The sequence below is a fragment of the Haemaphysalis longicornis genome, unplaced genomic scaffold, assembly GCF_048455015.1.
Source record: "Haemaphysalis longicornis isolate Haplotype H1 unplaced genomic scaffold, Haemaphysalis longicornis Haplotype H1 scaffold_2, whole genome shotgun sequence".
In the NCBI taxonomy this organism is placed as follows: Eukaryota; Metazoa; Arthropoda; class Arachnida; order Ixodida; family Ixodidae; genus Haemaphysalis; species Haemaphysalis longicornis.
This window is the reverse complement of record NW_027526295.1, coordinates 185,740,891-185,755,106: the sequence shown is the minus strand read 5'-3', so window position 1 is coordinate 185,755,106 and position 14,216 is coordinate 185,740,891. Positions and strand designations below refer to the sequence as shown.

At 44.0% G+C, this 14,216-nt stretch overlaps 1 protein-coding gene across 5 annotated transcripts in view; it reads right to left on the bottom strand.

Moving 5' to 3' along the window:
- Positions 1–4,271: 4,271 nt before the first annotated feature.
- LOC144169635 (major facilitator superfamily domain-containing protein 12-like) overlaps positions 4,272–14,216 on the bottom strand; it is a 58,768-nt gene continuing 48,823 nt past the window's right edge. For all 5 annotated transcript variants that reach the window (XM_077698898.1, XM_077698897.1, XM_077698899.1 and 2 more), the window contains 4 exons: positions 13,065–13,247; positions 11,192–11,286; positions 8,652–8,803; positions 4,272–6,815 (listed from right to left, as the gene is read on the bottom strand). In XM_077698898.1, the coding sequence (XP_077555024.1) occupies positions 6,694–6,815; positions 8,652–8,803; positions 11,192–11,286; positions 13,065–13,247 (552 nt within the window). In that variant the 3' untranslated portion in view covers positions 4,272–6,693. The remainder of the gene's footprint in view (positions 6,816–8,651; positions 8,804–11,191; positions 11,287–13,064; positions 13,248–14,216) is intronic.

The window sequence follows — 14,216 nt, the reverse complement described above, 5'->3', positions numbered from 1 at the left end:
GCGCTCACGTTCTCTAATGCCGTATTATGCTTAAAGTCCGATATCCTGTCGGGACTGGAGGTTAACCAAAAGGCAGTCGGCAGATTAGCACTGGGAGCTCACAGTAAGACTACAAATGAGGCGGTACAAGGCGATATGGGCTGGGCTTCATTTGAGGCGAGGGAAGCGCAAAGTAAAATACGCTTTGAGGAGCGGCTTAGACATTTAGATGAGAAGAACTGGGCAGCCAGAGTGCACAGGTACCTGTACCTTAAAAGTGTGGACACCCAATGGCGGAAGAGGACGCGAAAGCTGGCGACTAAATATAACTTGACCGCGGCGAATAAACAAGGGAGAGAAGTTAAAAAGCAAGTGAAGGAAACGGAGCCGCTTATGTGGATAGAGAGGATGGAAAAGAAGAGATCACTGGGAGTCTATAAAGCAAGCAAACAAGAGATCCGGAAAGAGAACTTTTATGACAACAATAAAGGTAGCGCATTGCTCTTTGAGGCTCGGGCTGGCTGCTTGAGAACTCGAACCTACATGAGCAAATATTCGTCCCAGGATGAGACATGTGTTGTATGTGGCAGGGATAAAGAAACAATCGACCACATAGTAATAGAATGCCAAATTATTCAGCCGGCTAGAATTGGGGGGAAAGTCCTACTTCCTGAGGCACTGGGCTTCGCAGTTGATGGAAGCGTTAACTGGTCAGCAGTAGGTATTACCAGAGTCCTTCAATGCTTTACTGGTCACGAAACTTCGGCGGACCGCGGGCGCCACTACAGGCGCCACCACCGCACGAAGGGCATCCAGCCGCCGCGCGTGCGGCATATTGGCCAGCTGTTGGCGTGCAAACCGTCGCTGCTTTTGGTGTCTACGCGCTGATTAAGTGCGCTTTTTTTTTCATAGTAGTTAGCGATGAATAGCCCAGTCATTGTGTATATCACCTGTCTTCAATGGGGTTTTATTTTTCCAAGTAAATAATCGTAGACTTCGGCCGCGAATGGCAACGGCTTATGCGTCCTCTGGCACAAGCGCTGCGCCATCGTGTTTACGGATTATGAAATCTCTATTGCTTCTTTTCTTAAAGCAAAAGTTGTAAATACCACATACAGTAGCTCCGTAGTCCCGGACTGCTGCGGTCCTATCGATAATACAATAAAAAGAAACTAAAAAAAACCAAGCACGCGTCGTTCAGACTACGCTTAATGAATCCGTTGATTGCTCTGGAATGCACAGAACGCTAAAAGAAATAGCCCAATAGTATTGTTGTTTCGATGAGTGGGTACATACTTGAGAACATCTAAAAACGCTGCAGAAATGCGAAGGATCAGAACACGAAAAGATATATGTTGCACCGCGTGTCTTTCTGCTTCCACGCTTTGCAATCCGAGCAAAAACAGGAAGCGAAAGAAGAACAACAAAACTGATTTTACCCCACGCAGCAAAAAATTTCAATGTTACCGAGGGAGACAAAAGAGCGTGTTCCAGCGTACAAAAATTTATTTTTTCGCGCTGCGATGTGCAGCACAGGGAGAAAACAGAATATTGCCACGTAGACAAGAACGACGCAAAGCTTTTCTGAACGCAGCGAGCTAGCGAGCTCCTGCACTACAAAAGACTAGAATGAAACAAACTTCGAAGAAGCAGTCCGCAGTGTGACGTGCACAGATGAACGTCAATAAAGTGAGTTGCGCGGCGACTTTAAAATTGATTTTAAATATGTTCTAGGCTGTATTCGCCGCTGATATTTTGCAGATGATGTATATGTGTTCCCACCAATCTATCTCCGAAGTTATCTCGCCTTCAAAATTTTGTGTCAGTACCCCTTTAAGGAGACAGGTGTACTCACCGAGCACACCTGCAGGTTTATACCCCTGCGTTATCACGTGATAGCGTCACGCGACCTCTCGCGCCGCTGTGCGCTCCGCCCACGACACGTGTTGCGGCCGTGTGCGCGCCTTGCGCATGTGCTAGTAATGTGCATGTGTTAGTAAAACTTAAAGGAAGCTCACACCAATGCACATCTCACTGCTCCCCCGTCTCTGCCGCCGATCTCGTCGCCTCCGTCGGCGGAGGCAGAGACGGGGGAGAATTGAGATCATGTAACACTGGATGTGAGTTTTCTGTAATTTTACAAAAAAGAATTTCCACTCATGTGGTTCACCAATACAATTCAACCAACCACCATTCATATATCATGGATTGATTTAACCTCATGCAAAGAATATCTCTTTAAAATAATAAAAGGTGTGGTTAAGTGCATTACACTTGTCTTTAGGTTCACTCTTTGAAGGTTGGATTGGATTGGGAAAACTCCATTGGGGCCTGCAAATAAAGGCTATCGTCACTGCAGGTGTAGCCAGCCCGGCTAGGGGCTTCCCGTCGCCGGATCGCCTGGCCAGCACCACGATGACTTGCTGGACAGCTTGGCATTGAAGATTTTGATCTTCAGTCCGCACCACTTCCTCGAAGGCAGGCGGCATCCTTCGTGTGTTTGATCCATCCGGGTATGTGAGGCAATCCCAGACTATGTGCTCAAGTCTTGCTGGGGCTTTGCGATACACCCGACGGGTGGCATTAGGGCATGTTTCAAGTGCACCTTGAAACTCGGTGGAGGCTCGGGACCGTCTGTGTTTGGAGTTGCCACCTGCTCCCTGCTCAATCCTTTGCAGGAAGACGGGAGCGTGCGTCTGGCAAGTCGATAGGCCTGAGTAATTTCTTCGTAGGTAGTCATCCAGTCTCGTGTGCTGTGCCACAAATGCTCTCACACTTTGCTCAGCACAGTTAGTGAGTTCGCGTGCACGAGCGTGTGCAGTTTCATTGTGGTTCTCAGCACGTTTTGGGGTAATCGTTGCGGGCGGTGTTCACAGCTTCACTTTCCAACCACCTTCACAGGGTGGATTGGCGTGCAATGGCATGCATTTTTTTCTACTGGGGTGAGTGCTTGCTTTAAAGAAGTTTTATGTTGCCTGCTCCTGTTGCAGGCCAGTGGCGGATAGAGAGAGGGGGAGCAATTGGGCCCCTGTTCCCCCAGTCTGCCTGTGATACTGTATAGGCAGTATACAGCTTGGCGTAGTTTGGCCGTCAGGGACCACACACTTGCACCGTAGGGAAAAAACTATGCACCGTGCGGAGTCAAATGTCGCTTTTTACCTGGACCATCTGCAAAAAAAGCGCTAATAGTGAAAGTAATACTTCATTTGATTGCTATGTTTGTGTGCAACACCTCCAACTCTAGGCCATCCAGAGCATGGTTGTGTTCCTGCCCATTTCCAGCACACTTCGTTGTCACCTTGTCTTTCATCACTCACCACAGTGCCAGTGTTATCTTCGGTCAAATTTCTCGCAGATGATGTTCGCATAGCCATTAAAACGGAGATTCAATTTCCATGCCACAGTTCCATTTTTTACGCCTATGTGAAATATGATTGATCGTGTCTGGTGAAGTTTTTCTGGTGAAGCCTGGTGTCTGGTGAAGTCTGGTGAGCCAGTGTCTGGTGAAGTTTTTCTATTCTAGACCATAAATCTAGACCATAAACAGAAGAAACCAGTATTTTCTTTTGCATTAACAGTAGTCAGCATGAATATTGAAGCATAGGCAAGTGATATTTTGCTTTGTTTTGTTTACACACACGAGGTGTCCATCTACTCTGTATGACTGAAGTCGAAGTATGCTCAATAAAATTTTCCTTGGCGAATTGGCATTTGATGAAACACCATCTTTGAAGTGGCTTTTTATGATATGGTGTTCGGTGAACAGTGAAACCCTGCGCCAACAATACCTGCTTTTCCACATAGCATCAATAGAAGGTTAAAAGATTGCACACAACGAGTGTCAAAATTTTGACTGTATTAAATACCTCGGGCTTATTTTTTTCTGTCCCTACCTCTTCCAATCTTGGGGGAGACTTGTTATGGGCGTGTAAAGCTACTACACAGTCGTTGCATGTGATAGCACCTAGCAAAGAACTAGGCTACTCAAACAGTGAAAATGCATCTTGTTCATCCCGTTCGTTGAATTTTAGTACTGCCTATGCACTCGTTAAACATAAAAATAAATTAAGTTAAGCCTAAAACATAGCCAGAGTTTGCTGTGTTCTAGGTACTCGGGCAATATTAATTACAGACCTAAAGCTACTGGTAGGTGTTTCTGGTTGTGCATGCATATATGTACGCAGCGGCAGGTGACAGATGTTGCCGTGATCTTGCACAACTCCCCACTATATGCTGTGTTGCTCTTGAAAACCTGCGCAATACCTCAGAAATAAGAGGAAACAAGGCGCACATTGTTGGAAAACTGAAAACCAGAGATATTTATTAACAGTATTGGATAAATATACAAATTGTTCCGAGATTTCATGTTTCTAGGTAAATATGCGGACGTTCTTGGGTAAATATATGCCTGAACAACGCAAGTAACTTCTTAATCTCATTTCAGAGTAAATATGCATTGCGTGTGTCAATGAAGAACAGGAACAGCAAGTGCTTAATGGCCCGAAACAATACCCCTGGAGATAAAAGCCAGGAAAATATGAAAGTGTTCTCTCTAAGGAATCAACAAAAGCCGTGCAGCTATAGAGAAACGAAGCGATCCTATTGATAGCCACTGTAAATATAAAGCTTGCATCAACAAACTGAAAAGAAAAAAACCCTTCAGGCTCCTTTATTTCTTTTTTTTAATTGCCAGGTGTCTTGTGTGAGCCCAGTTTGCGATGCATGATCTATCCCCAAGCACGATTAAAATTTTAGAGCCATAACAGTGAAATCGTATATATGCAAGACTAAATATAACAATAAAAAATAAAAGGAACTTGCTCTAGTACATTAGCATTAGTAGCTTAAAAGCAAGTAGCCGAGGTAATTTGTTAATATCGAAAGGGGGTTAATATCGAAAGGGGGGGAACCTGTGTGTTTGCACAATTAAAACAACTTGTTCAAATTGTATAAATTTTTAAAAGCAAGGTACGGCATTTCACTTTAATTGCTTTTTTGCTAAATTTATGACCACTTAAAACAGCTGGGTGCTCTTGGCACAAGTCATGCAGTAAGTCTAAGGAGAGCTTTAATTAAATGCCCAATGCAAATAAAAAATAGCAGGCAAAATAAAATTGAATGTAAAGAAAAACCACTCTGATGTCATACCCAACCATCTCTCAGTGAAAATATTTTCTTGCGGGATCGGAAGCAAATTTTACACCGTACCTGACCACTAAACATTTACACAGATTAGCCAAACAAGCAAGCAATGAGTAAATACGGAAAGTTAATAAGCATTAGACGTGGTAGTCTACGGTGATGGCACAGTAAATTGCTGTTAAGGAAAAGAGGGGGGGAACTGAATTTTACAGATAGAAAAAAAAAAGTATGTCTTACACTTCAAAGTCTGTCAGAACATGCAACTTGAACTGGCAACCATCTGGCAATCGCCACTACCACATGATTCCAAATGCTACATATTCTGCCTCCACTACCCAACTCCTGCCTTCCCTCTATTTAGCTCGTGCAAATAAACTTGAACCTTCTAAATCTCGATGCATATATACCAGAAGATGTGACAATCGCCTCTTCACATGTTCGCGTTCCAATAAATAGAACCAAAACAGCAGTTAATTCGCATCGGCCAAAGGCTGGCAAACAGCACTTCCTGCAGTGCCGTTAGTTGGAACCCAAATATTTCTCCATTTATGCTCTACATCACAGCAACACCTCTTTTATACATTTCAAACCCAAAAACGTTGCAAAAGATTACTGCTTGTTTTAACATGCCCTAAAATAACCGTTTCCTGCGAGCAGATTCAATCGAGTACTTTGCGGCACAGCAGTTCTTGCACACTTCAGAAACCAGGCCAAGTGCACCAGATGATATGCAAATGTTTAATAAAAGGTGGATGTTGCAAGCACTTTAAGAAAGAGTATTTCTTCCACAGGGTGGAATGCTTGCGAAATCATAAAAACGACATGGCTGCGCAGTATGTAGACAATATATGCAGCCAAAGATTCCATAAGACATGATCATAGTTATGGCGATTTTCACCCCTCTTACAAAAAACGTGGTATACAACATACTTATATTATACACTGTTATTGTACTTCCAAGATTGGATAAGACATGACAAGAACAGTACGCACAAACACCACACTGTACAAAAACCACAGCCACAGTTTGTACCACTGAAATACGAAGGAGTAAAAACAGTCCCTCTTTTTAACAATGACATGTCAAAAGAAAAACATGGACATTGCATTTTCATATGATCTGTATAAATAATGAAACGAGGAGACGATTTTTCGCACAGCATGAGGGCAGAAAGGCATCACCAGCAAACAATATATACAGCTAAAGAGTACACTTTTATATGAATGCAAGGGCACCATAAAACTTGTATACGTGTACCTGAAAACAGTGCCAAGCATTTGGAAGCTGGACGATAAGTGGTACAAAATGTGATAAAAGTCCAATTTTTACAAAGCACGGTCAACCGGTCAACACAACAGTTTGTCGACGCACTTGTCAAGGCCTGATGATGGTTCCAGTATTGCACTCCAAGCCCATACAACACACCGCATCACAGACACTCCGAATTTGTAAAAATGGAAGACTCTGTCTAGGTGGTCCGTGGGGAATGAACTGTTAGGAATGGCCTCCTTCAATAAGTGAGCCTCGGGCACACTAACACAACACACAGCACCACACAATTGCTGCTTCTATCAACTCGATGTTGATCCTAGAAGCGGCGATGTTGGTAGGTAGTTGCCGATGCCTTCTTCAAAGTCTGCAGGACTAGAAGACCGAACATCAACATGATCCCGCGGCCCGGTGTTTGTAGAAACTGAAAGATAAAACATAAGACACTGGTCAACCTCACACGACAGAGGGGTGAACTTTTTCGCAGTAACGACACTACATTGAACAAATCTGCTTAGTCACTGAACAGTAATCTGCACAGAGGCACAAACCTCAACCAGCTGTGCCACATCAAAATGATCTAGTTCCTTCAAAAAACTCCCCCTTGGCCAACGCCCCCTAAAGGTATGCACACGCTTCCACAAGCTGTATGGACTTGGTTGGAAAGACGCAAACCAGACATGGTTGTCCTACAATGTACGAAACATTGGTGCGATGGCTTCAGCATAAGGAAAAGATACACCAGACATTTACATACAGTTACAAGCACCTCCCCACTTTCTCCTCTCCTTTCCCTATTACTTTGATGGTACATTGTGCTGTACAATTTTTTGTACAATTATCTTTAAAAATTTTCACAGAAATTCCACTACGTGTTTGCAGGGTTTGTTGGTCCTGCAAAATATTGGAGGAAATCAATTAATCAATCAATCAAGAGCTTTATTAGGACAAGGATGACACAGTGGCTTGTGTGGGAAAAGGTAAGAGGTTGGTAAGAGGTTGGGAAGGGGTGATGAGGGGCGACGAGTTATATGCGCCGGTTAACGCCTGTAAAGCGAGCAAACTCCCACAGAGAGAGCAGCCTCAGCCGTGGATCGACGGCAAGGAAATAAAAATTAATAACTAACGTCTGTTGCATGTACACTTAAAACTCGATCTAACGAAGTCACCAGGAACCGCAAATTGTTTCATTAAATCGAGGACTTCGTAAAATCGGGACTGCCGGTTTACAAGCAGTTGATTCCATAAATTTAATGTCCAAAGGGAGTTGCACCCCAGCAGCTACCATTACATCGTAATTGCGGTGGCTACAATGCTCACCAGGAGATAAGCGACGCACTAGAAGTCGGCGGTGAAACTGGAGTCTGCGCACGCCAGCAGACGCGCAAAACACAGCGCCTTCTGTTGTACCACCCCCCCCCCCCCCCCCCCCGAGTGAAATGTTCTTGGCTCTCATATCCTTGAACCGCATAAAACAGGCTTCCTCCTGCTTCTCGTGCAGGATATAAGTCTTCTTAAGGTTATGTTTCTCCGATGCAATTTGGAACTAAAAGGCATGGATGATGGCGTCCTTTCCCTTCTTGATTGTGGAAAGCGTGCTGGCCAAGACGCCGTGGTCTACAGCCATGGGACTGCCGAGTTTACCTCGTAAAGTTCCATAAAAAACAAAACTACATGCCTCCTTTTTTTCTCTGATACGACGCAATAATCTCCGTAGCGTTCTGATAAAACACATTCGAAATTTCTCATTTTTAAATCTGCCTGTTTCTCGATATACTTCATTAAATTGGGAGTGGCGGCAAATCTATTTCATTAGTTCGAGTTTATAAAGGCATTGAGCCATATAGGCACCTGCGGGGAAATCCGAATTTGTTCGTTAGATCGGGAAATTCGCAAGATCAGGTTTCGTTCGATTGGGTTGACTGTGTAAGGTGTGCCAGTAGGTTTCTTTTTTTTTTTTTTTAAGAGATACCAAAGCCAAACAACGTTGGTTTTCACACAGGTTATACCTTTACAGCTTCCATGGAGTTAGATGACAGATACTGCTTTTCCTGCCCAGAGATTATTAAAGATAGAAGTTCTTTATTTTTCTCACATAGTGTTGTAGAATATGTCTTCATAAATTGCGACTATGGCAGCGTTTAAAAAATAACGCGAATGTACGCAGCAAAGGCTGCAAAGGCTTTTGCAATCAGGCAAGGCTACATGCACACAAATACATTGCAACTAAGTGCAGTGCCCAGAAAGCGAACGAACTCACCACCATTGCGACCCGGGTACGTTGTCGTTGATGCGGTGTCGTGGTTCACGAAGAAGAGCACAATGTCAAAGATGATCCCTATCACAGCAGCCCCTCCACAAGCAAACACCATCACGTAATGGTAGTAGTCATCCCGTTTGTCAATTGCCGTCCTGGGAACGCAAATATGCGACGCAAGTTGGCACACTTCACATGCACTCTGCAGTTGACCTTGTAATGTAGGGGGAATACCACTAAGACAGCAGCTGTGTCCCATTGTGAACACTTTCTGGAGCAGTGAAATCTAGATTTTGGAGCAGAAGAACTTCAATTTGGAGCAGTTAACGACATTTAATACGTCATCTTAGGATCCCAAAAAACCAAATTTGCAGCAACTGGGGGAGGGAAGTACACCTCTCAATCATTTTGTAATACGCACCACACTTCAATGGCATTTTGCAATGGTTTTCGACGGGGAAACTTTGAAACGTGCAGAATATGAAAAAGTGCAATGCGAAAATGTGACTTCCCAAAGAGCGACCGTTTTTTTATTGATTGATTGATTGATCGATCAAACTGCTAAAAAAAGTCACCTTTGAGGCTGCTTGGAGAATCATGTGAGGTCGGAATTTTCTCCCCATGAAACTGACGTGGGCATCAAAATCCTTGCTTTCCAGGCTATTTTGGAGCAATTTGGTGCAATTTTTGGAATTTTCATGCTTTTGTAGCAGATTGTCACAGGAAAACGGTTTGTATCAAAACTGCGCATTATGCACAGCCATCTCACCCCTGCATAAAAGACACCTCCTCACATAGAGGTTAAGAAAGAGGGTGATGGCCACTTAATTCTTTACTCAGAGGGGCACCGTCTGAAACCCACTCCTATGGTTGCAAGAAAGAGCAACACATTAGGAATGCATTGAATAGGGTCGCATGGACTTGAAGTCTTGTACCGTATAATGCGGAATATAGGCCGAGGCGGAATATAGGTCGACCCCATTACCGTGTAGCCGAAAAATGCAAAAAAAAAAAAAAAATAATAATAATAATTAGGTACCAACCATTGTTTTATTGAGACTATAACTTGTTTCGTCTCAGATTACTCATTTAAAACAGTCTGAAGTATCGTCGGACGATTGCTTCTGGCTCGCTGTCACCCACACAGCAGGTCATCCTCTGTGCAGTCCAGGAAATTGCTTATGCAGCCCTTCTTAAACACTCGCAAGACGATGCCACCGTGAAGCAAGCGCAAAGCATGGGACACTCGTGTGCAGACCGTAGCGACAGCCAGTCTGTGCAGGCGGTCAGCAAACATCTTGGGGTATCCATTCGTAGAGACATCGCATGACGCTAGCAGACAAAATTTGCCCCTTTGTACAGCAGCAAAGGTGCACAGAGCAGTGCCCATGAAACGAGGCCTTCCGAGCGCTGCATACCGAGAGCTTCCCCTTCAGCTAACGCCGCTAGCAGCACTTCTTTTGGTGATACTGAACTGGCGCAAGGCGGACACGTCATTGGCCTTGGAAAACCCCCAACTTTTCTTTTAAATGCTGCTGTAAACTGGCACCAAGTGCCTAAACTCATTTTGAGCAAGAAGAAAATTGCACGCACACATTCGCCGACAGCGAGAGAAGCAACAAAACAAAGATGGCGTCGCGTCCGATTGATAGTGGTGGCGATGGTGCCTTTGGGGTTTGGTTGGGCTCGATGGGCGGCCTGGTCGCCAAATGACAACTGCCAGTGACTGCAATATAGGTGAGGGGTGACTTTTCGGCAAATTTTTCTGTAAAAAAATCTCGACCTATATTCCTCATTATACGGTAGTTTTCTTTCATGATAACACTATAGTATCTGACAACGGTACCCAGTGCTTAGCTTGAACGCTATGGTTGAAGGAAATGCAACAACCAAGAGTTCAAAAGGGACATTCAACCCACAGACAGAAGAGCACTCAATGATTTCAAGCATCCCCCCGTTTCCTTCCTCCTCCTGTAGAGGCAGGCGATACAAATTTCACTGTGGAAGATCAATCTGAAGGCCTAAAGTTGAATGTCACAGCTAACACAAATGCGATGAAGTTTTTTCAGCCCCCATCTGACTAGTATGTTGATATGTGATCACTATTTGGCCCTAGTTTTCCGGCCTGCGGTAAGCAATTTTTTTTCAAGTAACTGCTACTCGATGCAAAATGCTGCACAAGGGACTGCAAGTGTCCTAACAAGCCTTCACAATCAATTAAAGCAGCTTTAAGCCACTTTGTAAGGTTCGGGATAGATAGCAATGTTATTGACCCTTGAACAAAGCCTGCCACGGCAGCCCGAAAAACTCAGAGAAGCCAAGCCTCCAAACTCCAAACCCTGTGCAAAGCAAAAGGTGTAGGATTTAACTCTAAGGTGAAATAACAGCTTCGGACAGCAGCAAAGTGCAAAGATGCTTGTCGGACAGCGTTGGTACTGAGCATGAAAGTGCCTTGTGAAGTGCAACACAGTCAGGAAAGCCCACTTAACCAAAGGGAGAGGATAAATTGAAGAAATGAACTAGGGGGCACGAATGACACCTACTTGTACTTGTGCAAGTCTTGAATGGTGATGACCATGATTCCATTGGCCATCTTGTCCAGGAAGCTCATAGCACCAAAGACAAACGCTCCACTTGTCTGGAAGAGAACAATGTTTGTCTTTCCATTAGACCACTGGGTTTGCAAGTTCCAAAGTTTCCCCCAAATACTGTGCCCACTGTATCTATCCACTCTGTATTTCATTTTTATGCTTTAAAGTTCATGGCTTTTGCCCAGGCATAGATATCTGAGGATTTGTTTACAGCTTTTCATATAGGCAGCCCTCCAACTGGCATTGCAAACCCGCAGCTACAAAAGCTGCTTGCCATGCTACTACAGTAGCCGACAGTTTTTTTCGGACCCCGAAAATTCGGACTTGCTGCATATTCCGGACTTTCCCGAGGAACCACCAGTTGTTCCATAGGAGTAATAGCTCACAGATTTTTCGGACTGCTCTTTTATTCGGACTATTTTTTGTTCCCCTCCAAGTCCGAAAAATCGGTCGGCTACTGTATTTCGCAATACTCAACAAAAATGAAAACCCGTTACAAATAAAGGCAGCCATTTTCTTACCGATATTACTAACGTGCAGGTTAAAGACTTTGTATAGGCGAACGCAGATTAGTTGGGAAGGTGGCATTTCTAATAGCTCTTGCGCCTCAAGTTTTTATCACTAACCACACAGGAGTGCTGTGTCCACTACCATAAAGCTAACAATAACTACGCCCTTACGCTAAATGCTTCCTGGATAACTTAAGCTGACAGAGGTTAGCCAATTACAACGGCAGTCGTGACATCATGAGGGGGACACGTTTTAGCACAGCTGCTGCAGTTTATGGCCACAGCTGGTGGCAGCATTTGACAGGTTAATTTAAAATGAAAATGTGACAGCACTGTTGACATGGCGCCATCTCGTAAGTTTCTTTCTTTGTGATACCTCAGATATAAAGCTACGGAGTGTTTCAAGCCTTGAGGTAATGAAAGGTATGAGTGGAAAGCATTGCTTCTCGTTTGTGCTCTGCGCCCAGTGTCTTCATAAACTTGCGGACACTATAGTCTTGTCCCGCCCTCTTCTATGGGAGATTCCACTAGCTCTAAAGGTCAGTCAAGCGTTGCCCACCAAGTCTAGCAAACCACAACGATTACTTTCATTATTTCCAGGTTTCAACACCAAATAGGCTGTAAGAGGTAACGAAAAATGTAAGAGGTTAAAAAAAAAGTATTATAGTAGCACTCAAATTTATTCAATCCAATGTTTAATTTTAACTCCAGTGCCTCTTCAATACATTAAAGGATCACCCACTCAGCATTGGCAAATCAGCAGTGCTCCTAGCTGCCACACGCGTGAGTAGAATTACTTTCATTCGCCTACCACGGGTTATTTTCCTTTCCCCGTGTATAATCTTTTAAGGTGGCACACTGCAGACCAACAGAGATACAAACCAGACGCTATCCCGCAGAATGTCTTATTGCTGATTGATTGATTGACTGATTGCAGGGTTTAACGCACCGATGCAACGCAGGTGAGGAGGCGTGCCGTAGTGGAGGGCTCCGGATTAATTTTGACCACCTGGGGATCTTTAATGTGCGCCAAAATCTCGTACACACGGGCAAATGTCTTATTGCTTTTGGAGTGTACTACTTTTTCATTCAGCTGGAGCATTTGAAAAGGAGTGCACATTGTAAGTACCTTCAACCACGCCCCGCTACCACCAATGACCTTTAAAAAAATAAAAATAAAATAAGAAAGACAAAAGGAGGAGTAAGAAGAAGGAGGGGGAGGAGGAGAAGGAAGAGGAAGGAGGAGGAGAAGAAAAAGAAGAAAGAAGAAGAAGGAGGAGAAGAGGGGGCGACATCTTTGGCCAGGGCGGACCCACCGTGTGTCCCCCAATGAGCTCGTTGGTGAGGGCCAGGCTGGCCAGCAACATGGTGGTGCTGGCAATGCCAATGAGGGCAGCCACCCCGTAGATCTGGTAGTGGCTGAAGAAGGGCGTCGACTGGCCAAAGAAGATCCACGCAGCACCCGCCACGCCCAGGATGGCGCCCAGCAGGTACACATTCTGCACCACGGGAAGAAGAGCCAGACAGTTAGCATGACAAAGCATGGTTTCCTCGTCTTCTAGAGGTACGGAAGGCGACATCAGGGAAACAACCCTAAAGAAAACCCGACACACCAGTTGAGCTAGCTAAGCAAGCATTACTCCTGCCATTTCCTCAGATTCAGCCACAGGGCAAAGAGGAATTTAATCGCATGATCTATTGAGAAAAGGCACCACAAAAATTCATGGACAATCGATTGCTCATTCATTTACTATGCAGATTTCTAAGGGTACATATGTATTCGGTTAAGGGGGGACACTGGTCTTGAGGACTGAAAATTTGCCAAAAAAATCAATTTTCTGCATTCATTTTATTTGCAGTCTACAAGTCCCAAAGAATGTACCTGCAAAATATCATAGCTGTATCATAAGTATTTACAAAGCTGTCGCCCTTTGAAGTCGCCTAAATGACCATTTTTGCCTATGTTTGCAAACTTCGTGCCCTGTTTTCTCAGAACCAATTTTTTTCCCACATGGTCAGCTGTTGGGTACAATATCTTGGGATGTACTAGTTTGATTTGTGCTATTTCTGCTGCATTCGAAAGCTTACGAACTGAACAGTGCAGTAAAACCGCAAAAGTACGGAATTTCTTTTTGCTGGCACAAGATTTTATGCAGTTAGTTTTACAAAAACATTGTAAATTGATTACCTGACATTTACGAATTTTACAGCGTTTGCAGAAACCATGTTAAAATTACTGCTGTGGTATAGTTGCACTCCCTGGTTCTTCTAGAGCACAAAGGGATAAAAGCTATTGAGTATTTCGTAGGTACATAATGAAAAAATTACCCGAAACGGAGTGGCATAACATGTTGCACAACTTTAAACTTACACCTCACGGACGAAAACTGACTGCATATTTGTGCTCAGGATGTTGAAATACACTCAATGTGTAAATCTCAAGCACATAGGTTAAAAATAACAAAAAT